The sequence below is a fragment of the Myodes glareolus genome, chromosome 3 (assembly GCF_982192425.1).
Source record: "Myodes glareolus chromosome 3, mMyoGla1.1, whole genome shotgun sequence".
NCBI lineage: Eukaryota > Metazoa > Chordata > Mammalia > Rodentia > Cricetidae > Myodes > Myodes glareolus.
In genome coordinates, this window is record NC_142028.1 from 84,608,098 (window position 1) to 84,632,777 (window position 24,680).

The 24,680-nt window shown below is 44.5% G+C and overlaps 1 protein-coding gene across 4 annotated transcripts in view; it reads left to right on the top strand.

Moving 5' to 3' along the window:
- The window catches only part of Tceanc2 (transcription elongation factor A N-terminal and central domain containing 2), a 40,999-nt gene that overhangs the window by 2,610 nt on the left and 13,709 nt on the right, over positions 1-24,680 (top strand). For all 4 annotated transcript variants that reach the window (XM_085686363.2, XM_048453275.3, XM_048453273.3 and 1 more), the window contains exon 3: positions 9,370-9,511. In XM_085686363.2, coding sequence (XP_085542489.2) covers positions 9,370-9,511 — 142 coding nt within the window. The remainder of the gene's footprint in view (positions 1-9,369; positions 9,512-24,680) is intronic.

Sequence of the window (24,680 nt, forward strand, 5' to 3'; positions counted from 1 at the left end):
GTGTTCATCTCCAGCCTACAGGCTGAGAATATCTGGAAGACTTCTATAAAGCAGGAATTTTGAAGAACTGTCCTGCCTTGTTTTCTCAAAGTTTAGCAGTATTTTTCCGTTGTGTCCTGCTTGTCCAGTTTGTACAACATACTGTCAGCAGTCAAGGCAAGGGCAATTTCTTGCCCAAATAGCTAGCCTTGCCACATTGAAAGCAAACTCCATATGGAGGTTCTTCAGTGCCCAGCATCCTTTTATGAGTAGATTGGTACTGCCAGGAGCAGATATGTCTTGCTGTCATGAAAAACTCTATATTAACAAAACATTTTACATACCATATTCTGTAAGTCTTTGAAGTGTTTGAAGACCATCTATCAATCTAAAATATTATCTGTTTAACCCTGAAAACATGCCTAATATGTTTTCAACTAGTGGTTGTCCAAAAGTAGACCCAAAAATTCATACTTTTATCTCATAATTTCTATATTATATCCTGCTTTTTCTCTTCAGAAAAAGATTCCTGGGGCTGGAGAAATGGCTCAGAGGTTAAGAGCACTGACTGCTCTTCCAGAGGACCCGGGTTTAATTCCCAGCACCCACATGGCAGCTCACAACTGTCTGAAAATGCAGTTCCACGAGAACTGACACCTTCATACCAATGCACATAAAATAAAGTTAAATAAATCATTTTTAAAAATTAAAAAAAAAGAAAAGAAAAAGATTCCTGAATCTAATCTTTGTTCAGTTTTTTTTTCTGACCATGACCAATAACAGTTTGTAATCCCTCCCAAACAATGACAAACATTCAAAATCCATCAAATGATCAAAAACCACCCATCCCATCTCTTGGGAATGTGGGTGTTATGTTCTCTAAACTGTTTCCTGTTGTCTGGGGGCTCTGGCATCTTTAAGGGACCCTGAAAAAATTAAGATAATGGTCAAGTCCTGAGGGAGCTAGCTGTTGTCCAGTCTCAGTATGATGGGAGAATGTAAGGCTTATCTAAAGTCCTGGCTGGAGTAGTCTGTGAGGCTGGACCATCTCAGCCAGCAGCTTTGAAGCTGTTCTGAATGCACAACTCAGAGGAAACTACAACAGAGGCACTTGGAGAGGGTGAATCACCTGGGCTACCTGTTTTCATTGGTGCCTGCTTCCCTTCTGAAAACACACAAACTTTCAAAGGTAACTTGCGTTATCTGCATTAACACAAGTATGGAATGTGCAGTGTACACAAGTCATTTAAAGATGATTTTTTTTGTTTTATGTTTGAGCAGGTAAAATATATGTCACCTGTCTTGTAGGTCTTTTTTTTTTTTTAGGTTTATTTCTTTATGTCTGTAGCTAGTATTTTCAGGAGGTGTCCCCTGATCAAACCTGATCTCTATCAACACAGCCTTTGGTTTTCTGTGGAAACAAAAGTGTAACCTCTTCCCCAATGTAACATATTTTTGTCTTCAAAGTTAAGACATTTTAAAAATATATAATTTGGTTTAATTTAGTAGTTTTTATAGTCAAGTGTCTCTTAGCAGCTATTGTTTAATCATCAGCAATCAAAATATTTAAAGTCAATACACCCCCATACAGGATCCAGACTCCCTGTGTATTTCCCATCTCCATGTGGCTTTTTTTTTAGTTACTTTACTTCTCTCTTTAGAAATTTTATTTTGTTTTTAAACTATTGTTTTTTATGGCTGTTTATATCTTTTTCTTTTTAAGCCAACACACATTGTTAAGCACACTATAGCCTGTTTAGAGGTTTATTCTGTCTGAACCTGCTTTACTGTGCATCTGTAATCTTTTCTGTCTGCATGAGCAAAACCTTACCGTGATGCAGCTTAACTCATGGCACGCTGCCCCCAGGCCCCTGGCAGACTGTGGAACTAGAAAGCTCCGTTTGACTCCATTTTTTGGAACCTTTTTTTTTTTTTTAATTTTTTAAAGCTTTCTCAGGTCTTATGTGGAAATATGTGCCCCCATGTTGGATGCTATTTGTAGATGGATTTTTCTGTCCCGCCAATCAGCTCCTAAGTCATGACATGGAGACTTACTATTAATTATAAAAGCTCAGCCAGTAACTTAGACTTGTTTCTAACTAGCTCTTATAACTTAAATTAACCCATATTTGTACTAACCTATGTTTTGTGTGTCAAGCTCATTCCGCATCTGGTTGGCTTCTCCCTTTCTTCTTCCCAGCATTCTCTCTGTGAATCCTGCCTAGATATTGGTTGTTCAGCTTTTTACTAAACCAATCTAAGTGACACTTCTTCAGAATGTACAAAAAGGTTATTCCACAACAGCATGTGCCACTGTGGCTGACATGCCTTCTGGTTTAGTGCAAGAATGTGCTGAAGGCTGAAGCCTTGTTTTCCTTGTCAGTATCAGGATAGCTCAACCTGCAGAGTTGTCACAGAATTTAGGAATAAATGCTTGGTGAGAGGGCCGACTGACATTTATGCCTGGCATGCAGTAAAGATCCATAGCTTTTTTTCTCCTGTGCAAGTCAGTGGGTAAAGCAAGCCTAACTAAGGGCCTGGGTTTAGTGACCCAGGACCTAAATGGTGGAAGGAGAGAACCAACTTACATGCTGTCTTCTGACCAACACATATGCCCTATGACCTATGTATGCACAAATGAATAAAAATGTAAAAATAAAAATGTAAAGGCTTGTATAGTAAGAATAAAGCTCCAGAGAAGGTTATTGTGGTGATAATAATGATGGCATTTGTTGAGCCTGGTTTTTTGTTTGTTTGTTTGTCTGTCTGTTTTATTTTATTTTGTTCTGTTTGATTTTTTGAGACAGGGTTTCTCTGTAGCTTTGGAGCCTGTTCTGGAACTAGCTCTTGTAGACCAGGCTGGCCTTGAAGTAACAGAGATCCACCTGCCTCTGCCTCCTGAGTGCTGGGATTAAAGGCGTGTACCACCACTGTCCAGCGAGCCTGTTTTTATAGGTTGGACATTAAACTAATGCTTTACAGATATTGACTCTTAAGTCTTAGTAACAGCTATGAAAGGTGTGGTTTTATCATTCACAGATGAAGAATCCAGAGACATGGCTTACTGGTTAGGAGCACTTCCAAAGCCGGGTGGTGGTGGCGCATGTCTTTAATCTCAGCACTCGGGAGGCAGAGGCAGACGGATCTCTGTGAGTTCGAGGCCAGCCTGGTCTATAAGAGCTAGTTCCAGGACAGGCCCCAAAGCTACAGAGAAACTCTGTCTCAAAAAACTAACAAAACAAAATAAAACAAAACAAAACAAAACAAAAGACACTTCCAGAGGACCTGAATTCTATTCCCAACATTCATGACAGCTCACAACTCTCTATAACTCCAGTTCCAAGATATTTGATGCCTCTTCTGGCCTGTGAAAGTGTCAGGCATATACTTTGTCAACAGACATGCATGTAGGCAAAAACCCATTACATAAAAAAGGAAAGGAACCAATGAATAGAGAGGTGAGGTGGCCTGCCTAAGGCCAGTGCAGCATGGAGTCGCAGAGCAGGGGTTTGAACCAGGCAATCTGAGTCTCTATAGTCTGCCCACTAAAACTAAACAGAAGTAGAAGTTTCTGAATGCCAAGCTGGGAGGTATAACAATCTTAAGACCATTCTACTTCTGTTATCAGCATATTACAAGTAATTTCACCATGGTCTTATCTCATGCAATAAAAGGGATACTCAGTGGAACTCTTGTAGTGCAAATTTAAATGGTAAAGGTTAATTTGGCTAATCTCATCTTACTCCTTTACGAAGTGATTAGTTCTAAGAACATTTTTTTAAAACTATTATTATTATTAAAAGATGTAGACTATGCCAGTTCTTTCAGGTTTAGCGCTTCGAAAAGCTTTATGAACCTTTCCTTTGCGGGACTCACCAGCCAGTGTATTGTGCTTGCCCCAGCCAGTGGACTGGTGCACACATTGCTGCATATGAGTGGCCGCCTTCCCTAGGCACTCTTGTCAACCTGCTGGGCAGCTGTCCCCAGCTCTAAGACGAGACAGAAGGACCACATTCCCAGTGATAACCGTCCAGTATTCAGATTAACTTTCCCTGTTATACTCCACAGCCGTTTCTCTTGTGTCTGCGTTCCAAGTAATGCCCGTAAGGGATGGCGGTGTATGCTTGCAGTTCTATAATTCCAACACTCAGACGGTGGAAGTTGAAGGTCATCCTCAGCTACCTAGCGAGTTCAAGGCTAGGAGCCCGGGCTGCCTACGACCATACTCTGCCCTTTAAAAAAGTAAAAATAAACTCGGTGATGGTGGCACACACCTGGTTTGTTTTTTTGTTTTGTTTTTTGGTGTTTTTTTTTTTGGTAAATAATTTATTTAACTTTATTTCATGTGCATTGGTGTGAAGGTATCAGATCCCCTGGGACTAGAGTTAACAGACAGTTGTGAGCTGCCATGTGGATGCTGGAATTTGAACCCGGATCCTCTAGAAGAGGAGCCAGTGCTCTTAACCTCTGAGCCATCTCTCCAGCCCTGGCACACACCTTTAATCCTAGTACAACGGAGGCAGAGGCAGGAGAATCTCTGTGAGTTCAAGACCAATTTGGTCTATGAAGCAAATTCTAGTACATCCAGAGCTGTTACACAGAGAAACTTTGTCTTGAAAAAACAAAACAAGAAGTGAAAATAGTTACAATCAAATATTTCTTTGATATCTGTAGAATTCCCTGTCTGCTCTTACTCTTCAGACCTGAAACTATTGTATGTAACTTTGTTTCATTCCACCTCCTGTACATTGAGGATGGGGAGATAAATTAAGGAGGAACAGTTCTGATCCTCAGGCTATAGTCTGGTGGGAAGGATGGTAACGAGTGCGTGCAGAAGCATGGATCCGGGAAGTGGTGTACAAACAGGAATGTGGGCAAAGGCAGTAGAAGGGAGGCTTCTGATACTCCAGAGTCTTTAAAAGACAAATGGTTTTCAGGCAAAGGAAGTGGGTATGAAACCTTGTTTTAGCAGCTGCTGATAGTATCTAAGAGCATATCATGACACTAAAGGATCTCAGGTCATGGAAGAGCTTTTATATCAAGCTTAAGAGTTTGGACTTAAGCCAGGCAGTATTGGCACAAAGCTTTGGTCCCAGCACTCGGGGAGGCAGCGGCAGTTGCATCTCTGAGTTCAAGGCCTGCCTGGTCTACAGAGCGAGTTCCAGCACAGCCAGGACTACACAGAGAAACCCTGCCTCCAAAAAGCAACAACAACAACAAAATAGTTTGGATTTGTTTGTTCCATAAGTCAAAATGATCTGATTTGGGATTTCTAACCTATTTCCAACCATGTATAGATGGCTAGATCAAAAATCTTTAATAGGCCAGGCATGGTGGCTCACACCTTTAATCCCAGCACTGAGAAGTCAGAGGTGGGTAGATCTCTGTGAGTTCAAGGTCAGCCTGGTGTATAAAGTGGGTTCCAGGCCAGCCTGGTCTACCAGAAGGAAAATCCTAAGGTACCAAGAAGAGGCAGGAAATGGAATCCCGGAGCTTCAGTAGAAGATGAAGCTGAATTGTTTGGAGGTATTGAAAGCAGCTGTAATGCTTCGACGCTAGAACTTAAGGTCAGCATGGGACAGGCCTCCGAGCCTCATCTGTTGGTAGCTGGAGCTGGTACCCATGCCCCCAGTGGAATTTGAAACTAGAATAGATCTACCATGTTTGTGGAAAGTGAGCTAGAAAAATTCCGCCTACCAGTTGAAGAACAGAGTATGAAGATTGCCCTGTTGTTGGGGTGTTAGATAAAAAAGAGTTGACATTAATACATTAGAACCACACGCCTATTACTATGCATACAAACTGTAAAGTTAGCATGAAGTCTAGGATAAAACCAGGAAACTCCAAAACCTTGAAGAGGCACGTGTGAGTTTCCTATTCAGCCCTCCACATCCTAGAACACACAGACTCCCAAGGAAAGCAATCCTCTAGAGAAATCATAGTTCAGACAAACCCCACGAGAAAGTAAACTACGAGGCGGGTAAGTGAACAGGTAGATATGATGAATTATCTACCCCAAGAAATGGGGATAATAGAACAATCTGAAATCTTAGATATGTTTTGAATGTTCACAAAGATTTTAAAAAGGAAAGGAGTAGAAATAAGAATGAAAAAAGAATCAGCTCGTCCGGTGAAAACGACATGTTTGTTGAAGTAGAAACATATTGAACAGGTTAAAAGTAGACATGATGTAGCTTAAGAGAAAAATCGTGAATTGGAAGCTTGATAATAAGGAAATAATTTAGAATATATCACTCAGAAATAAAAGAATATTTTAAAAACATAATAGGAGTTTTTGAAAGAGACTTGTACGAAGATTGGCACAAATATCTCTTTGAACATGTGTCCTAAAACGGCAGCATTTAAATGAAAGAAACAATTATTCTTAAACTGTGAGGAAAATACAAGGTTAAAACTCAGAGCCAAGGGTGATGACTCTTAAATATAGGAGGATGGGGAACTTGAGGCCAGCCTAGGGTATGTAGAACCTGTCTCAAAACAAAGCAAAAAATTCCGTCTGTTTAGCAGAAGATAAGAAAGGAGACAAGGACTGGAGAGATGGCTCAGAGGTCAGGAGCACTTTCTGCTCTTCCAGAGGTCTTGAGTTCAATTTCCTGCAACCACATGGTGGCTCTCAACCATCCTTAATGAGGTATGGTGCCCTCTTCTGGCTTGTAGGCACATATGCAGGCAGAACATTACACATAATAAATAAATCTTTAAAAAAAGTAAAAAATAAAAAAGAGAGACAAAAAGTAAAGAAAACATATTTCTAGTGAGTAACCAATACAGATGGACAAAGAGGGTATTGGAAAGGTGGATCCTTACATTACACCAGGCAAGCAAAGAGGTGGGAGAAGGAACCAGCAGTACGCACTACTCAGAGCATGAAGATACAGAGAAAGTGAACAGGTGGGAGATAGTACACAAAAAGTCAGAGTTCAGGGAAGCAGTATGTGTAACAGTGAAAACGTGGGAAGGAAACCTCTTCTAAGATGTGGGTAGAATAATAGGGTTACTGTTCACTGCTGCTAGCGTGGCTCAGCTCTGACTGTGTGTGTTAACCTGAATAACTCAAGAAAATACACCGGATAAGAAAAACTTGACATTTATTCCTTTCAATAGGAAATATCTCCTGTGTGGCTTAGGTTCTGTTGACCACTAATACTACTGTACACTGCAACCGCGCATAGGAAAGCCTTTCCCTCTCAGTTTTGATTGAGTCTCTTGGGGGCTGAGAACAAGGAGTAGATATAAATACTCCTTCCAGATAATCTCTCTGGAACTTATGCAGGCAGTGCGTGAAGACCATTTCAGAATCCTGAACCCCTCACCCCCCATCTACCATAGGCCATAGAGAAGGTCCGGGTCAGAGCGGGAGAGGGGAATGCGATCCTCTGTAGAAAGTGAGGGCGCCTTTGTGGCAGTTTCTGTTGGAGAATCAACTCTGTTCCTGGAGTTGGTCAATGCCCAGACCAGATCTGTGCTTGGGAAAGTCCAGAGACAGTTGCTGGCTGATGGCAGAGGGAGAAGCGGATCCCTTGCCAGCCTGTTATCTTTGGGAGTTTTTTAGGGCAAAGATGTGGGCGGTCATAGGAGAGAATGCTGCATAACCTGGGTTTAAATAGAGTGGCTGGGTTCGCAGACGCCTTAGAAAGACTCTGGGGCACCTACAGAGAAAGCGTACAAAATAACGGGTTTCATTATGGCTTCTTTTTCTTTTTACATTTGTTTATTGGGGTGTGTGGCAGTCAGAGGACAAGTTGCAGTTCTGCCATGTAGGTTCTGGGGATTGAACTCAGGACTTCAGGTCTGACGGTGCCTCCTGAGCTGTCTTACCAGCTCTCGTTATAGCGTTTTCATGCATGCTTCATTATATGTTCTTACTCTCTTCCCACTGCCTTCCCCCACAAACAGTCCCCTCTGCTTTCATGTTACATATATCCCAGCATTCTCTCTGCTTCCCCTCCCTTTAGAGCTCCTCCTCTCAGTCCTCTCTGTGTGTGTGTGTGTGTGTGAGAGAGAGAGACAGAGACAGAGAGACAGAGACAGAGACGGGGGGCAGGGAGAGAGAGAGAGCTGTAAGAATCATTACCAATATAGTAGGTGCTTCAGGTAGGGAAATCTTCAAAGAACTGCAGAAGTCATCCTGTCAGAGAATTCATCTTTAAATGCCTGCTGGTTCAGACAACACCAAAACCTGATCAGTGTCAAATCTTTTCCTTGCTCTCCTAACTTTGAACTTAGAAGGCAAAATCAAAAATCAAAGAGGGTGCTGGGAAATTGGGAGATGGATGTACCTTCCTTTCACCCTTGACTTCTGGACTGGAAGCAGACTCCATGTTCTCCCTCCAAGAGAAGGAGGATAGATAGATAGATAGATAGATAGATAGATAGATAGATAGATAGATCATAACTATTTTGAAATTTCACCTAGAAAAGTGCAAACATGCTAAGTATTATGAGGAACTTTTATGATGTGAACATGTTTATCTTTAGCATTACCAGAACCCCGAAACCTCCTAAGGCTGTTCTTGACCCCTAACTGCCCACCTGCCCAGGGTAGTAGTGATCCAAGATAAGATATTTAATTTTCAATTATAAAAGCTACTTTTTGTCTGCCACTTTTGCTTACTAAAAAGCTCTTAGTTTAAATGATTCCAAAACTACAGAAAAACTACATGACAGTCCAAAAGCTTCCCCAGTTCCTTCCCTCTTATTCCTAATCTCTAGTGTTTTGTGCTTAATGGAAGCCTGCAACTCAGCCGTAAGGTGCTAGCTTCTTCTGGAAGGAAGACAGGAAATGAGTTTGGTGAAGGGTGTAAATGGACTTAAATTTTATAATGCTCTACTTTATGGGGAATGACAAACTTTTAAAGTAGAGGGTTGCTCCCTATACCTTCCTGTGTGTTTGAAGTTTTTTTTTTTTTCTTAAAGGTCTTCCAGAAAGAAAATTTGGGTTTTCTCCTGGGAAGTGGGGAACTGTTTGTGTGATTTTTATTGCTGAAGTAAACATGGTTTTATGACGTCTCTGCTCCATGCATACAAATTAAGACACTTAAGCGAGCTCTGAGGTTGATTCACCTTAGCATCGTCTTCCTTCCCCTTTCTTCCTTAGTACCTCTCGCTGCTAAGTGCCCAGTGGTGTCTGGCATAGTGAGATTAAAAGTTGCACTTTTCTTAATAGATGCAACTCTCCTCCTGATCTGCAGTAAGCAGGACCTGCTTTTAAGCAATTACCCATCATTTGGGGCCATCAGACACACTGTGCTTTGGTTCAGGTCATAATCAATAATTCATATGTCAATAGGAGAGCCATTAGCTCAGGTGAAGGCAGATGTCTTTCTAATGAAAATGTTCCATTTTCCAAATGACTTTTCTTTTTCACAGCGAGTTGTGGTTGTGGAAGACATAAAAAGATGGAAAGCTACGTTGGAGCTTCCCGATCAAACCAAGGAAAACCTAGTTGTAGCCTTACAAGAATTAAAGAAGAAAATCCCCTCCAGGGAGGTGTTGAAGTCGACGAGGATAGGTATGCTCTGAGCTCTGTGGGAAGTTCTTCAGCATGTCTCCCCTCCTTCCTGTACACTATGCCTTGTCTGACCCACCCGGGTTTCGCACACTCACTGGAGGGGACCGTTGTTTAGAGCATTTTACTAGCCTCAGGCTAATACTTCTGTAATATATAGTAAAAATTCAAGAAAAAAAATGAAGGGAAAATACACAAAACACAGTCCTCAATCTTTGAATTTTTTTTTTCAATTTACTGTATGTTGGGAGGGGGGTCGGGTGTGTGTTTGCCACAGTGCACATTTGGAGGTCAGGGGACAGCTCAGTAGACATTGGCTCTCTCCCTCTAACATGTGGCAAGGTTGGGTGGCAAGCACCTTTACCCCCTGAGCCGCACCTCCCCCACCTTTTGATTAGAATGAGCAGAACTACTCTGTTCACCTATTAGATAAGGTTTTAAAAGCTTGTGTTCACTTTCTGTACTTACCCTAGAGACTGGTGACAGTGACATATAGGTCACACTTTGAGTGTGCCCGATGCTGACTGTGCAAAGTGTTTGAGACTTGGTTGTGACCTCGAGGAGCTAAGGGTTCTGTCGAGAGGGGATGGTGTAGACAGACAGGAGCGGTGCCCTGCTGTGCTATAAATAGGCACATGCGACCTGCCACTGTCCTGTCCGCTCTCCCGACCTGGAGAGACTGTGCCATCAGAGATAAGGCGGTTGCTGTAATCTGGGGACTTCGGAGAGATCTCATAGAGGAGGTAGCATTTCAGTTAAATCTTGAAGGAAACTCAGCTTAATCTGTCCTCAGCGGCAACAATCACTGGCAAAGCCTGGTTTATAAAACAAAGCGGGTAGCGACATTTGCCGCCGTGCTGTTTATCACAGCTTTGGAGATGCTTCAGAGGTAAGTGAGGGACCACACTGAGCTACCGTTTAAGGGCAGCCCACAACTGTGGCTAATCTGCAAGGGAGGAACAACATGTGTTCCTCAAGCTGCTCTCGGTTCCCCCGAGAGTCCAGGATCGTCTTTCACAGCTGCTGCCTCTGCCCTCCCTGGTGCAGCCATCGCCTCCTCTGCCTCCCCTTGACCTCCTCTTCCTGAGAAGCAGGAGAGAGCAGCGTCACACTGTCGCTAACAGCTGGGAAGGGCTGTGCAGATTCCCCAGGGAGCCCCCAGGAATCTTAGAGTTGCACCCCTGTAATATAAACCAGCGTCTGAGGAAATTAGATGCTTAAAGAACATAAAACCCTATCATTATAGTCAAGGAGCTGTTCCCATCTGCGGCAGGATTTGCTGTCTTTTTAGGTTGTGGTCACTAGAGGGCAATAAGACCATTCACATGAGCCTGTAAGGCCTTTCCACCAGTAGAGGGTACTAGTGTTTAATACTTTATGACCTGTTTGTTTATGTATGTGCATGATCCTGTTTAGACACATATCACAGATACTATATGTGATCAGATCTTAAATCTCAGCATAATAAGCTAGGATTGTCCTAAAAGGCAGAACAGGTGATCATTTTAAAACCTGTTTCTATTTGACCTTTGAATACATTTGTAAGTGCTTTCCAGAATGCGTGTGTCAGATGCTCAGAGGTTACAGCTCAAGGGCTATAATAGATCTACCAGGAGATTTGACTTAGCAGGAACTGGAATCCATCCAACTTTGGAATCCTGACCTTACTCCAGCCTTCCCTAAACTTGAAATTGCATGGAATGCAGGGAGTTCTGGGTTCCTTTATAGTTATATCAGGTGAAAATCTCACTTGGATCATTTCCTGAAAATGTTTATACTGCAACTTTTAGCCTTCCTGCCTGGCCCTACCTTATGGGGTGTAAGAAACAAATATCTTCTGTGTGCTGGGAACTGTGGGGTATAAAGGAGAAAGGAGTTGCTCCTTCTTTTTGAGCTTTGAATCTGATGGAAAGACAGGCAGTTTGAGAAGATCTTTCCTGTGGTGTAGTACTGTGCTCTGTCACAGGGAGAAGTTAGCCAAGTGGATGGAAGTAGAAGAGAAGGTGTTGAAGAATGTGTCAGGCAGAGGGTGCGTCGTGGAAGCTGCATAGAGGGTGGAGGTGGGAGAGAGAACGTGGTCGTGTTCCAAAAGCTCCAAGTTGTTAGGTGTATTTAAAATGTAATATGCCAGAGAGAGTATGGCAAGGAACGAGACTGAGAGACAGTCTGGACCAGATGGAGGAGGCTTTTTGTAAGCAATTCAGAACTGTTTGGTTTTGGCAATATATTAGTTATCTATTACTGTATGAAATTGCCCTAAAATTTAGTTGCTTAAGAAATTATTATTTCACATAGTTTCTCTGAGGATCAGCAAACCAGGAGCCAGTTTATCTGAATGGCTCTGGCTCAGGGTAGGTTTATTTTGGTTTAGTTTGGTTTGGTTTGACAGGGACTCTTAAAACCAGGCTGGCCGTGTAGTTTAGATTGACCTTAAGCTCCGGATTCTCTTATCTCTGTTGCCTAAATACTGTGATTGGAGATATACACCTCTCCTCCTGCTGGTCCCCTCTTTTTACGAGCTTGGCGTTGGCTGTTGGTTAGAGTGGCAGTCTTCTGGTGGGCTTCTAAGATAGCACATGTTAGAGGACTACTTGGAGAAGACCCTTAGTCCCTCATCACACAGCCTGTCCTCATGGCTGATCCTCATAGCAGCTGACTTCCCCAGAGCCCATGATCCCAAAAAGGTCAAGAACTGAAACAACAGTCAATACAGACGCCACAATTTGCTGTTTGTTTCTTTGGTTGGTTTTTTTTTTTTTTTTTTGAAACAGTTTTGTTGTGTAGCCCAGGTTGGCCTGAAACTCATTGTGCACCCAAGCCTCTAATTTGTAATTATCTTGCCTCAGGCTCTCAAGTGATGGGATTACAGGCAGGAGCCACTGTGCCTGGTTTCCATCGTTTCTTTTATAGCTTAATCTCACAAGTACCATTTTCATTGGATTCTGCCAGTGGCTGCATGTTTTGAATGGCAACTACCCAAGGTGTGGTTACCAGGATATGAGACTCACTAAGGGTTGTCATGTGTGCTGGCTACCGCAAGCTCATGTTTGTTTGTTGAAAATTTATAACCATTCTCTCTTCAAATGTGCCTTTATTTTCTCTGTCCCCTCCTGAGATTCTACAGGTAAAACTATGCTAAATCTCTTCTTCATGTTTTTATCTGCCGTACCCCTTATCCCCTCGGCTCTCTCAGCAGTCTCGATCATCTCCAGATATGTGTCTTCCAAACTACAAATTCTCTCTTCTGCTGACTCTTACCTCATTCATGAGTTCTTCATTTCAAAACTGTTTTTATTTTTCGTGTTTCTTATTTTCTCTAGAATCATAGAGCGTCTCAAAAGAAATGTCTAAAAAAATATTAGATACAGCCTTTAATCCCAGCATTCGGGAGGCAGAGGCAGGCGGATCTGAATTCGAGGCAAACCTGGTCTACAGAGCGAGTTCCAGGACAGCCAGGAATACACAGAGAAACCCTGTGTTGAAAACAAAGAACCAAATTAAAAACAAAAACAAACCAATATATTGGGTGCATAAAACTGAATCTAAAGAAAGATTGTAACCATTTCAATGGGAATGACTCATCATCAGCATAGAGCGAGAAATTGTGGCGACAGAAACAGAGAAGCCGTTGCACAAAGTCAAGCCCCAGTCCTGAAGCACATGAATATTTAAGGGGTTTTAGGACCATACTGAGAAAGCTGGCCAGAGGGACAGAAGAGAATGCTGTCATTTAAATGAAAGAGTCAGGGTTTGGAGGGAGGCGTGGTCAGCCTCCGTGGTTCTCACTGGACCCAATAAGCTTAGTCTAAAAATGGCACTCATTTATAAAATAAAGTCATTAATAATTTTAGGACAATCTCAGAGGCAAGGTTGGGGACAGGAGCTAGAGGAGCAAAGTGGGGTGTGGAAATGACCCTGAAAAGAGAAAAGCTTTCGAGACGTTTGGTAGTAAAGAGAGAGGTGACAGGATGGGGAAGGGGAAGGAGGTAGACTGAATAGGTCAGGACTTTAGGATAGAGAGTGCCAACACGCTGACCGCGAATGAGAAGGATCCAGGAGAGGAGAGGAGTCAGCGTCGGGAAAGCTTACAGGACGAGTTCTCCATGTTAAACTAATGAGCAATGTGAAGATCAGCAAGAGCCTTACATCATTTGATCTGTATTTTATTTCCAGTCTGGAATAATTCATCACTTGACACATATCAAGGACCTTGATATACCGTGGCTTATGTTGAGTGCCAGAGAATAATGCCTAGTCTGTGTTTGTAAGATCCTCATAGTTCTTGCTTAGAAAGTAAGCGTGTAAGTGTATAGCTGTGGTTGACTTTTGAAAATATGATCATCAGGGCACATACTAGTCCGTGAAGGTGCAGCGGCACTCGCTTCTCTGAATTGGAAAGTGTTGTCATAGGAACGGGCTCCTGTTTGTTGCAGGCAGAGGCATGAGGACGGAAAGGAAAGCCTAAAGGCCTGAAACGGCACATTACCATGCGGATGCACCGGGTGATGGCGCGCGCCTTTAATCCCAGCACTTGGGAGGCAGAGGCAGGCGGATCTGAGTTCGAGACCAGCCTGGTCTACAGAGCGAGTGCCAGGGCAGGCTCCAAAGTTACAGAGCAACCCTGTCTCGAAAAACAAACAACAAACAGAGGATGTAAATGCACAGCCAGAGCAACAAGTGCAGGTCTGGTTCGGCCTTGACTTCCTGGCAGTAATGGGCTAACCTGGGACTGTCAACCTTGTAGACCCTTCTTCCCTAAATTACCTTTTGCCACAGTATTTTATTACATCAACAAATCAAACTAGAACACCTACCTTGTGCGTGACTCTGTACTAGATGCCTGTGATCGACACCGATGAAGATCTCTGCCCTAGCTGGGCTTGGTGGATCATACCGTGCTCAGGAGACTAATGCAGAAGGATTGCAATAGGGGTGAGGCTATCCTGGACTACATAGTGAGTTCCTAGTTACAGAGACCTTGTCTCAATATAATAGTTAATAGCAAAAGGAAGCAGCGCACCAGAGAAGAGACAGAAATCATCTGTGCAGTGGTAGATGATGATAGTTCATGGAAAAGTAGGGCAGATGCAGAGGCCCTGGCAATGAATGTGTTGGTGCAGACAGGAGCGCATCGCGAGTGACATCTGAACAAACACATAAAAGATGTGAGGGAGTGGGCCATGGGAACAGAGTGTGGCCCTGGTCGCTGGGGTGAGACATGATGAAAGCATGCAGGGCTGAGCGAACGGAGCAGAGAAACAGCTCCTCGGAGAGCCAGTAGCTGGACTCCACAAGGGCCAGTTGTGGAAGTGGGGAGGTGTGATATCCCATCGCCTCTCCTTTGTTGCCAGGGCTATCTCCTTACTGGCTCTCCTGCTGCACACAGGCACAAATCGTCCGCTAGCTGTCTTTGCCGTCTTTCCCATACGTGTTGTTGCTCTTTCTCCCTTTATAGTCAGATTTCCTTCAAAGCGATCACCACTCACAGTGCCCTTCTCTGGCCTTCTCGCTTTCCCAGCGGGCTTCTCCCACAGTCACTCTCCTCTCAGGACACAGTGGTTTTGTTCTGCTCAGATCCAACAGTCTTGTCTCGGTTCTCATCTTCCCAGACTTGTGATTTGAAACCACTGATATTTTCCTTTCTCTTGGCGTACATGACACCGAACTGGCTGCCACTTCTGTATTTTTAAACGGTTTCCCTCCAGGCTCTTATCTCAGTTTGTAATTACTTATTTAATTATTTACTTCTTTATTTTCTATTTGCTAGGCAGTAACTCCCTGCCAGCAGGACCATGCTGTAGTCTGTACCAGTGAGTCTCGAGCCTTACTGCTCCAGAACCGCAGTGCAGAACAGTCTTGTGCACGAGCGGGAAAGGACAGGATCGGGCAGGGGCTCTCCGTGACTCCGCTCGCCTTCCATCTCTTTCTTGTTCGGTCTGTCTTTCTCCACCAAGCAAGGATGCTTCTCTAGAAAGGGCAGCTCAACCTCTAGCTGCCGTTCCAGCGCACTTAGCCAGTGCTCATGGCTCCAGCTTACCCCGGCCTTCATCTCGACTGTCCTGTTCACCTCCTTTCTTGATCTGTTTGGGAATCTTAGACTCTAGGAAAGTTTTCCTCATTTGCATGCCTAGATTTTCCTTAAAATATCACTAATCCAGCAGACCAAAAAAATAAAAAAAAATAGGTCAGAGAAATAGATTCTTATTTTCATTTACCGAGTAGAATAAGTGTAATAGGTTTATCAGCCACCTGTCCTTTTTCCTTTCTTTTTTTTTGGGGGGTGGCTGGAATTTGTGGGTTTTGTCCATTTACTGGTAAGAGTATCATTTTTCTTTTAAAGTGTGTATTTCTTTATTAATGATGTGTGTGTTAATCTGTGGGGCTACACACATTCCACAGGGTATACTTTTGGAAGTCTGTTCTCTCTTTCCATTGTAGGGAACCTAGAGAGCCAATGCAGGTCGGCTGGCTCAGTGACAAGCACCTCACTTTAACTACTACGCTATCTTGCTAGCCTGGATTTTTCTTCCTGATTCTCATGAAATCCATTTAGCGGCTTCAGTTTATAAACAAGGAAACCCACAGAGCTGAATGACTTATCCAAGGTCAGAGAGTGAGTTAACCTTAGAAAGATAACGGAGAAACCAACCTTCTTCCTGGCTAGCGTGATGCACCATGCCCTGGCCACTGGCCCCATGACCCTTCCCTGTGGGTGCTGCCATCTTTTCAAACTTAGCCACTTCTGAAACAGAATGTAGTGTTTTCTTTTGTGCCTCATGTGGGAGCTTCCTGCTGGTATTTCTATTCAGTCAGTTTCACTGGCGTTTTGATTTTTGTTTGTTTGGTTTTTGTTTGTTTGGTTTTCAAGACAAGATTTCTCTGTAACAACCGTGGCTGTTCTGGAACCAGACTGGCCTCAGACTCACAGAGATCCGGCTGCCTCTGCCTCCCAAGTGCTGGGATTAAAGCCATGCGGCCCCACATCCAGTCTTGCATGTTGAATTCTTACATAAGCTCTTTTAATGAAAATGTTCAGCTCAAGTGAGATTCTTAGACTAGAAATACATATTTGGAAGTAATTTTCTGGAAATATCTGTTTAGAATCACAAAAGTGAATGGATTCTCTGAGTTAAAGGATCCCAAAAAGGACAAAGGATTGAACCTGGAAGAAAATTCATGGTAAGGGAGTGGGAAGAGAGGGGCATAGCAGCTGTGGAGAGGCTAAGGGAAGGTAGGGAGCAGGGGAAAGGCAGGACAGTAGTGGCGCGTGGGCCAGGGACAAGTGTCTCCAGAGGCATTGAAAATGAGTGGTCCCAAGATTCTCAAGTGCTCAGGGAAGCTGAGGACCAGCCATGCAAGGGAACCTTGTGGTTATTGGACCTCTGTGAGTGGCTGCCTTTGTCATAAATCAGTGGGCAAAGGGCATCAGGCAAACAGAAGATGAAGCAGTGATGAAGGTTGGCCAGCAGGCACCCCCCCCCCCCGTGATTCTGCATCTGGGAGTCTGGGGTAAGGGTTCTGTCAGTTGTGCTGATCTGTTTCCGAGAATCCTAGCGGCTTTAACTCATGGCCGGTGACTACAATAAATAGCTCCTCGTATTTATGTAGTGCTGTCACATCCATGACCCAGCTGACCCATGTCAAAGTCCTGTAAAGTCATAATTATTTTCTCAATTTTGAAAATGGGAAAATTGAAGCTTCGTGAGTTTAAAGTAACTTGCTCCAAGTCAGGCAGCCAAGTGATGAGCCACAGTTCTAAGGTGTTCATACACCGTGTCCCGCCACTTCCTGACTCATGTACTCCTGCAACGCTAAGGCGAAGATGTTGGCAGGGTCACATTCCTCCTGAAGGCTCAAAGGGACAGTTCAGTTCCTTTTTTAAAGCCACCAGAGGGTGAGGCGGTGGCCTTTAATCCAGCAGAGGCAGAGGCAGGCGAATCCCTGTGAGTTTGAGGCCAGCCTGGTCTACACGAGCTAGTTCCAGACAGCTAGGCGTGTGACACAGGGAAACCCTGTCTCAAAAAAAACAAAAATAAACAAACAAAAAAAAGCCACCAGAGCCAGGGAGCGGTGGCACGTGCCTTTAATCCCAGCACTTGGGAGGCAAATCTTTGTGAGTTCGAGGCCATTCTGGTCTTACAAGAACTAATTCCTGGACAGGCTCCAAAGCTACAGAGAAACTCTATCTTAAAAAAACAAAACAAAACAAAAACAAAAACAAAAAACCCATAACTACCTGCATTCCTTAGCTTTTAGTCCCCTTTCTCCATCCTCAAAATTAGTGATATGCGTAGAGTTCTCCTCACAACCCATCTCTCTGACCCGTCCTTCTGCCTTTCACACACCCCTCCCTGTCCCAGTTCAAGGGACTCATGTGATCACAATGAACCCACTCTGGAAAATCAAGGCTAATCTCATCTCAGGGTCCTTAACTCAACCATAACTGTAAAGTTCCGCTTGCCGTGTGAAGAAACGGCACAAGGGTGAGGTGAGCATCTCTTGGGACATCGTTGGTTTGCCATTGTCCTGACTTGCACACCATACTGTTCCAAGCCTCCGTGTTCTCGCTCCTGTCTTATATGTGGTCATAGAGACTCAGGGAAGACGGCCTGTTTCCTGTTCTCTGGTTGGCTGAATTGACTCAGTTGTTCTTCAGGACTCTTAGGGACCCTTTGCAGTGATGTCCTAGGGCCTGTGATAGTTCACGCATCAGTGTGTTTGGTGTGTTAGCCCTGCCTGGAGGTCCTTAGTGCACATGTGTGCCTTGTTCAGTGTTCTGGCCAGTGCCCAGCCTGGGCCTGGGATACACCTCATATTTGGTAATGTTTGCTAAATGACCAAATGGCAGCTTCCTGTGGGGAATTTGTTTTAACAATGTGTTAGGATGCAGAAACCCTTAACCTTAAACCCAGGGGACCTGACCTAGGTCATAAGACCAGCAGTAACACTGCTTACTTTAAAACATAAACTCCGTGGAGCAAATAATGACTTTTTGCAGATCATTAACTTCCTTGATATAGCTACTGACCAACTTGTAACCTTGGGGAAAGGTCATGGAACCTCTTTTTTTCCGTTGAAATGAGAGAAGGTAGGACTGTTTGATCACCAGAGGTGATAGACTAGGGCAAAAGCCGGGCAGCTTAGGTATGGTCTTGACGACCAGCCCTGCTTTTCACCTTGCTTCCTAAGATTTAGCCCTCAGGACCTCACGCTCTTCACCTGAGAGATAGGGAATTGTCACAGCATCTACTAAGGTTCCGGGGCTTGCAGGAGTTAAGTCGGATACTGTTGGGCAGCTCTCCGTTGCCATGGCAATACCTAAGATTGTCAATTCAAAGGGGGAAAGACCAGTGCTGACCACGGTCAGTCTCAGCCATGTTCCCTTGGCCCCATTGTTTCCAAGCCATGGTGCATGGTCAGGCAGAGCAGAGCATCATGGGGAAGCAAAGCAGCTCACCTCCTGTGGTGGGAAAGCAGAGAGACAAGGAGGAGCAAATCCCCTTCTGAGGTGCATCACCAGTGATCTTCCAATTAGCCCCACCTTCCAAATTTCCACCATTTCCCAGAAGTGCCACCAGCCGAGCACCCGGCCTTCAATACTCGAACCTTCGGGAACATCTGGCTTCACCACAACAGACTGCACAGTGCTAAGAAACTAGCTCGGAAGTGGTACCTGAACCTCCCTGTGTGTTTTAACATGTGTGGTTCTGCGGGTACCTGAACCTCCCTGTGTGTTTTAACATGTGTGGTTCTGCGGGTACCTGAACCTCCCTGTGTGTTTTAACATGTGTGGTTCTGCAGGTACCTGAACCTCCCTGTGTGTTTTAACATGTGTGGTTCTGCGGGTACCTGAACCTCCCTGTGCGTTTTAACATGTGTGGTTCTGCGGGTACCTGAAACTCCCTGTGTGTTTTAACATGTGTGGTTCTGCGGGTACCTGAACCTCCCTGTGTGTTTTAACATGTGTGGTTCTGCGGGTACCTGAAACTCCCTGTGTGTTTTAACATGTGTGGTTCTGCGGGTACCTGAACCTCCCTGTGTGTTTTAACATGTGTGGTTCTGCGGGTACCTGAACCTCCCTGTGTGTTTTAACATGTGTGGTTCTGCGGGTACCTGAAACTCCCTGTGTGTTTTAACATGTGTGGTTCTGCGGGTACCTGAAACTCCCTGTGTGTTTTAACATGTGTGGTTCTGCGGGTACCTGAAACTCCCTGTGTGTTTTAACATGTGTGGTTCTGCGGGTACCTGAAACTCCCTGTGTGTTTTAACATGTGTGGTTCTGCGGGTACTTGAAACTCCCTGTGTGTTTTAACATGTGTGGTTCTGCGGGTACCTGAAACTCCCTGTGTGTTTTAACATGTGTGGTTCTGCGGGTACCTGAAACTCCCTGTGTGTTTTAACATGTGTGATTCTGCGGGTACCTGAAACTCCCTGTGTGTTTTAACATGTGTTGTTCTGCGGGTACTGAAACTCCCTGTGTGTTTTAACAAGTGTGGTTCTGCCTCTGTTCTTCCAGGAGTCGCCCGAGCTCTCTCCTTCCTGTCCCTTCTCCATCTCGCTCTTAGCATGAGGTTCTTGCCTCTTCCCAGCCGGGTTGTACCCTTCCCCCTAACCTCCCTCTTAGCCCTACACTCCTCAGGTGTTCTCCTTGATGCCTGAAGATTCCCTGCCACTTGGAGCATGCCCACTGTGGGAGCTCTGTGGGATAGACTGACCCTGAAGGCTAAAGGCAGTGACTTCATTACCCTGGCATGAGTACCAAGCTTCTGCCCTTTAGTTATATCTCAGGGTCTGTCCTCTTCTGGTTGGAGAATACTAAGAAGGCACATTGCATTATCTAGGTAGAACTTTGGTGAACACTGTCAGGCCCTAATGATGGCGCCTACAAGATGTTAGAGGTTTGGTAAGTGGTCCCAGAGTAACACAGTTCAAATCCTGGCCTCAGGACTTCCTAGCTGGGAGAGCTTGACAAATTATTCTACTGAGCTTCGGCTTACAGCTTACAAAGGGATATAGTAGAGAGGTTTGATTTATTGTTAAGTAAATGGACTAATCCGCATTAAGCCTGGGGTGATGGGCAGAAGAAATTCTGAACAGGGGCAAGAGCTGAATCAAAAGCTTCATCTTCTTAACACCTTTGAATTCACTTTGTTACAGCAGAGCTTTTATCTGCAGTCGTGTGCTTTTCTTAATCAATTGCATCTGTGTCTAAATGTTGGTACAAAACTAATTTGGAAGCCAAATGTAACTGTTTGAGCCAAGCATGGTGGCACACACGGTTAATCCTAGCACTCGGAAAGCAGAGGCAGCAGGCAGAGTGTGAGTTTGAGGGAGGCTTGGTCTACATAGTAAGTTCCGGGACAGCCGGAACTACAGAAAGGAAGGGAGGAAAGAAGGGAGGAAGGGAAGGAGGGAGGGAAGGTGGGAGAAAAAAAGAGAGAGAGAGACCTTGTCTCAGACAGCAAACACCTAACAAACAAAACTGGTTATAGTTTGATTCAATTCAGCAAATACTTGCTGTCTCTTCTGTGATAACCCTGTGCTGAGGACTGGGATATTTCTAGAGTAAGGTGTAGGTTCTGCCCTCAAGATGTTTACAATTTAGAGAGAAAGTCAATGCTTAATTATTCTGGGCAGGACTGGGGATGTAGGTCTGTGGTAGAATGTTTGTTCAGCAAGTGTAAGGACCTGAATTTGATATCGAGCACTCCCAAATAATAATAACAACAATAAGAAGAATAAATTAAAAGAATAACTAGCCGGGCGGTGGTGGCGCACGCCTTTAATCCCAGCACTTGAGAGGCAGAGGTAGGTGGATCTCTGTGAGTTGGAGACCAGCCTGGTCTACAAGAGCTAGTTCCAGGACAACCTCTAAAGTTACAGAGAAACCCTGTCTTGAAACCCGCCCCCCCCCCAAAAAAAGGAAAAGTTTTAAAAAAAAAAAAGAAGAAGAAGAAGAAGGACTATTCGAGGCAGGAGCCATGTGAGCTAAAACTCGGGTCAAACAATGTGACCCCAAAGCAGACAGCAGTTTTAGTTTCTGTGGAAGAGCTGGAGATGGAAGTAGAGGAGGGTGACAGAGAAGTAAGGCCAGCGTGGTCCCAGGATAGCCAGAGCCTTAGTGCTATAGTTAGAAGCTAACTTGAGGGCATTTTGTGATTCATATTCTCCTTCACTTCTTTCTTCCCCTCTCCCCCCTTTTCTCTATGTCTTTCTCTCCCCCTGACTAAGCAAGTGTCTGACCCCTGAGCTCCACCCTATCCCCATCAAACTACCTTGAGCCAGTCTTATGGCCTCAGGGTAGAAGATGAATTGCAGAGGACCAGATCTGAGACAGCAGTTGCCCAGTTCTTACCCATGCTGAGCAAATGCTCTACCACTGAGCTGCATCACCAGCCCTGCCTAGAATATTTAAATACCTACTTTCTCCTCTAAAGTGCAAATATGTTAATTTAACTCTTGCAGTAGGCCCAGGGAGAGGCGATGAGAGTGTGAGTCAGGGCAATAGGAGTGGAGGGGGCAGAAGAAGAGGAAGGGGTGCAGGAAGTGTTAAAGCAGTGAACCTGTGTCTTGGAGTGAGAGAACAGGGAGCATGTGTTACTATTGTGTGAGCCGTAGTGTTGAGTATGGGGTACTTTGGAATGAGGCTTCTAGTAAGACCCTTCACGGTCCCATACCCAGGGGCCTTTGGCTAGAGACACACACTTGAGAGACATCTGCTGCGGGTGGAGGTCAGACCACAGGAGCAGATGAGATTATCTGGGGCAAGCAGGTAGAAAAGGAAGCCGTGGACAGTGCCCAGCTGGGGTCCTCAAGTTAGTAAGGGTTACTCAGCGTCTGCAGTGAGCACATTCCCTGTACAAGACAGATGGTGTCCAAGGATTGGTAGAAGACAGTTCAGAAGGAAGGAGGTCCCCGGCTCAGGTGCCGCAGAGAGACTGAGACGGCCCTGGATTTGACACCAGACGGCATCATCTCTCGTAGCTGGAGAGTGGCACCTCTGTTAGGAGAGCAGAAAATGTGGTGAGGACCAGGTGGTGGGAAGGCCCCGTCTCCACACGCTGCTGCCGTTAGGGGCGCTGTGTGCCGCCTCTTGATGCCACTCAGAAGAACTTCTGTTAATAATTTTATTGTAAATTCTTTAAGACTTTTTTGTCTGCATGTAAACAAATATGGTGTTTGTATGTATCTACATATGTAGTTTTAAAAATAAATATTGGCTCACACTGAACATGCCCTTCTTCTGATTTTACTTGACTGGCATCTTAATGACTCTATGTGTAGAACTTTCTACGTGTTTGCTTTCTGTGTTTCTTTCTTTAGGGATTTTGTAGTGTGGATTTTTTTTTTCTGAGACAGGGTTCGACTGTGTAGCCCAGGCCTGCCTCTACCTCCTGAGTGCTGGGTTGCAGGTGGTACCGGTGTGCACAGTTCACTTATTCTAGCTTGTAGCGACTGTACGCTTGTTACTGTGGGAACGTGCTGTAATTTTTCCTAAGTGGACCCTTGATGATGAGCTCATAAGTTGTTCCTAGCTGTTCCCGACTTCAAACAGTACCAAGGTGCATTCACTTTGACAGGGTGAGTGTAGGCTGACCATGAGGAGTGTCACCTGCTCAGCTGTCCCCAGGGCTGGAAAAGGCGCTGTAGCTGTCACAGCGCCTTCGGTTAAGACGCCTGGGTCACACAATGTCTCCTTTCTCTTTGTATTTTTATGTATTTCTCATTTTGGTGCTGGAAATTACAGCTACAGCCTGGAATATTCCAAACACATGCACCCCCACTTAGTCAAACCCTTAGCCGTCATCTTTGTGTCCTTAGCATCCACAGCACCGACCAACTGTGTGAAGAGCTGTCTGCTGGGAGGCTAATCTCAAGGACACGAGAACCTACCTTTAGAAGGAGAGTCCGGGAGTGAGCTCTGCCTTTAGTGATTGGGTTTCAGAAGCGCTTTCCTGAGCATTTGTTAGCTGGAAAACTCCTTCAGGCATGGCTAGTGAGAGCTGTTTCTTCTCCTGGTATGACGTGTCTGCTCTCTCCTCCCTGGTCAGCGGGAAGACAGATGAGAAGGCCCCTTCATAACTGACTGGGTAGAGCGGGAAGTTACAACCACTGTTACGTCACCATTATCTCCTCTTCGGCCTCACTTGGTTTTCATCTCCAGGATTCTACTCACAGAACTTTTTAGAAGTGAGGATAGTTTCTTTCGAGCCCAGCATGACTAGTGCCTGGCATAGAACCTTGTACACATGACCTACGGCAGAGAATGGTGAATCAAGCAGTGTCGGGCTGTGCTTTTGGCATAATTGTTAGACGGCTTCCCTAATTTAAATCTGTTTCCCATTGTTCAGTGATAACTCTTTTACTACATATTAAGTCCATCCTTCCCTCTCTCTCTTTCAGATGGGATCTGACTGTGTTACCTAAGCTGACCCTAAACTCAGGGGCTTAAGTGACCATCCTCCTGCCTCAGCCTCCTGGGTAGCTAGTACTACAGGCATGTATGTGCCTCTGCACCCAACTTTATGTTAGATTCTTAAATATGTGTTTCTGAGCCTTATTTTTATTTCATAAATTTATCCATTCATTTTAGAGCTGATCTGTGTAATGTTAAGTAATGTTGCTTTATAATGTGTTCTGATACCTCAGAAGGCTATCTGTAGCAGGTTAACCCCTCTGCTCCAAAATAGTCTTTTATACTCTTGTGCAGCATAGTTGCAAAGTTAAGTCTAGAAATAGTTGGTTGTGTTCTAATAAAAAAATACTTACTGAGATTTATTTTTTTAATTGAGATCCTGTTAAATCTATAGGCTTTTCTTTTGGGTTTTGGGGGCTTGTGTTTATTTGTTTGTTGTTGTTGTTGTTGATAATGTCTCCCATAGCACAGGCTGGTCTCAAACCTGAGATGTAACCAAGGATACCTTAAACTTCAGTGTCCTGCCACCGATCCTGAGTGTTAATATCACAAGCTTGTGCTGCCACGCTCAGTTTACAAGTCAGTGTCTCTGCTGGTGTTTCTGTGTGGCCCTTTCCACTGCCTCATGTGATACAGTCCCCTTCATTCATGTGTTCTGTTAAGTGCTTAAGTCAAATACATACGGCTGTGCCTGTGGGTCTCAGCCAGCCTGTGCTTGCTGATGGAGACCCAAAGAAGAATATACACCTCAAGAAG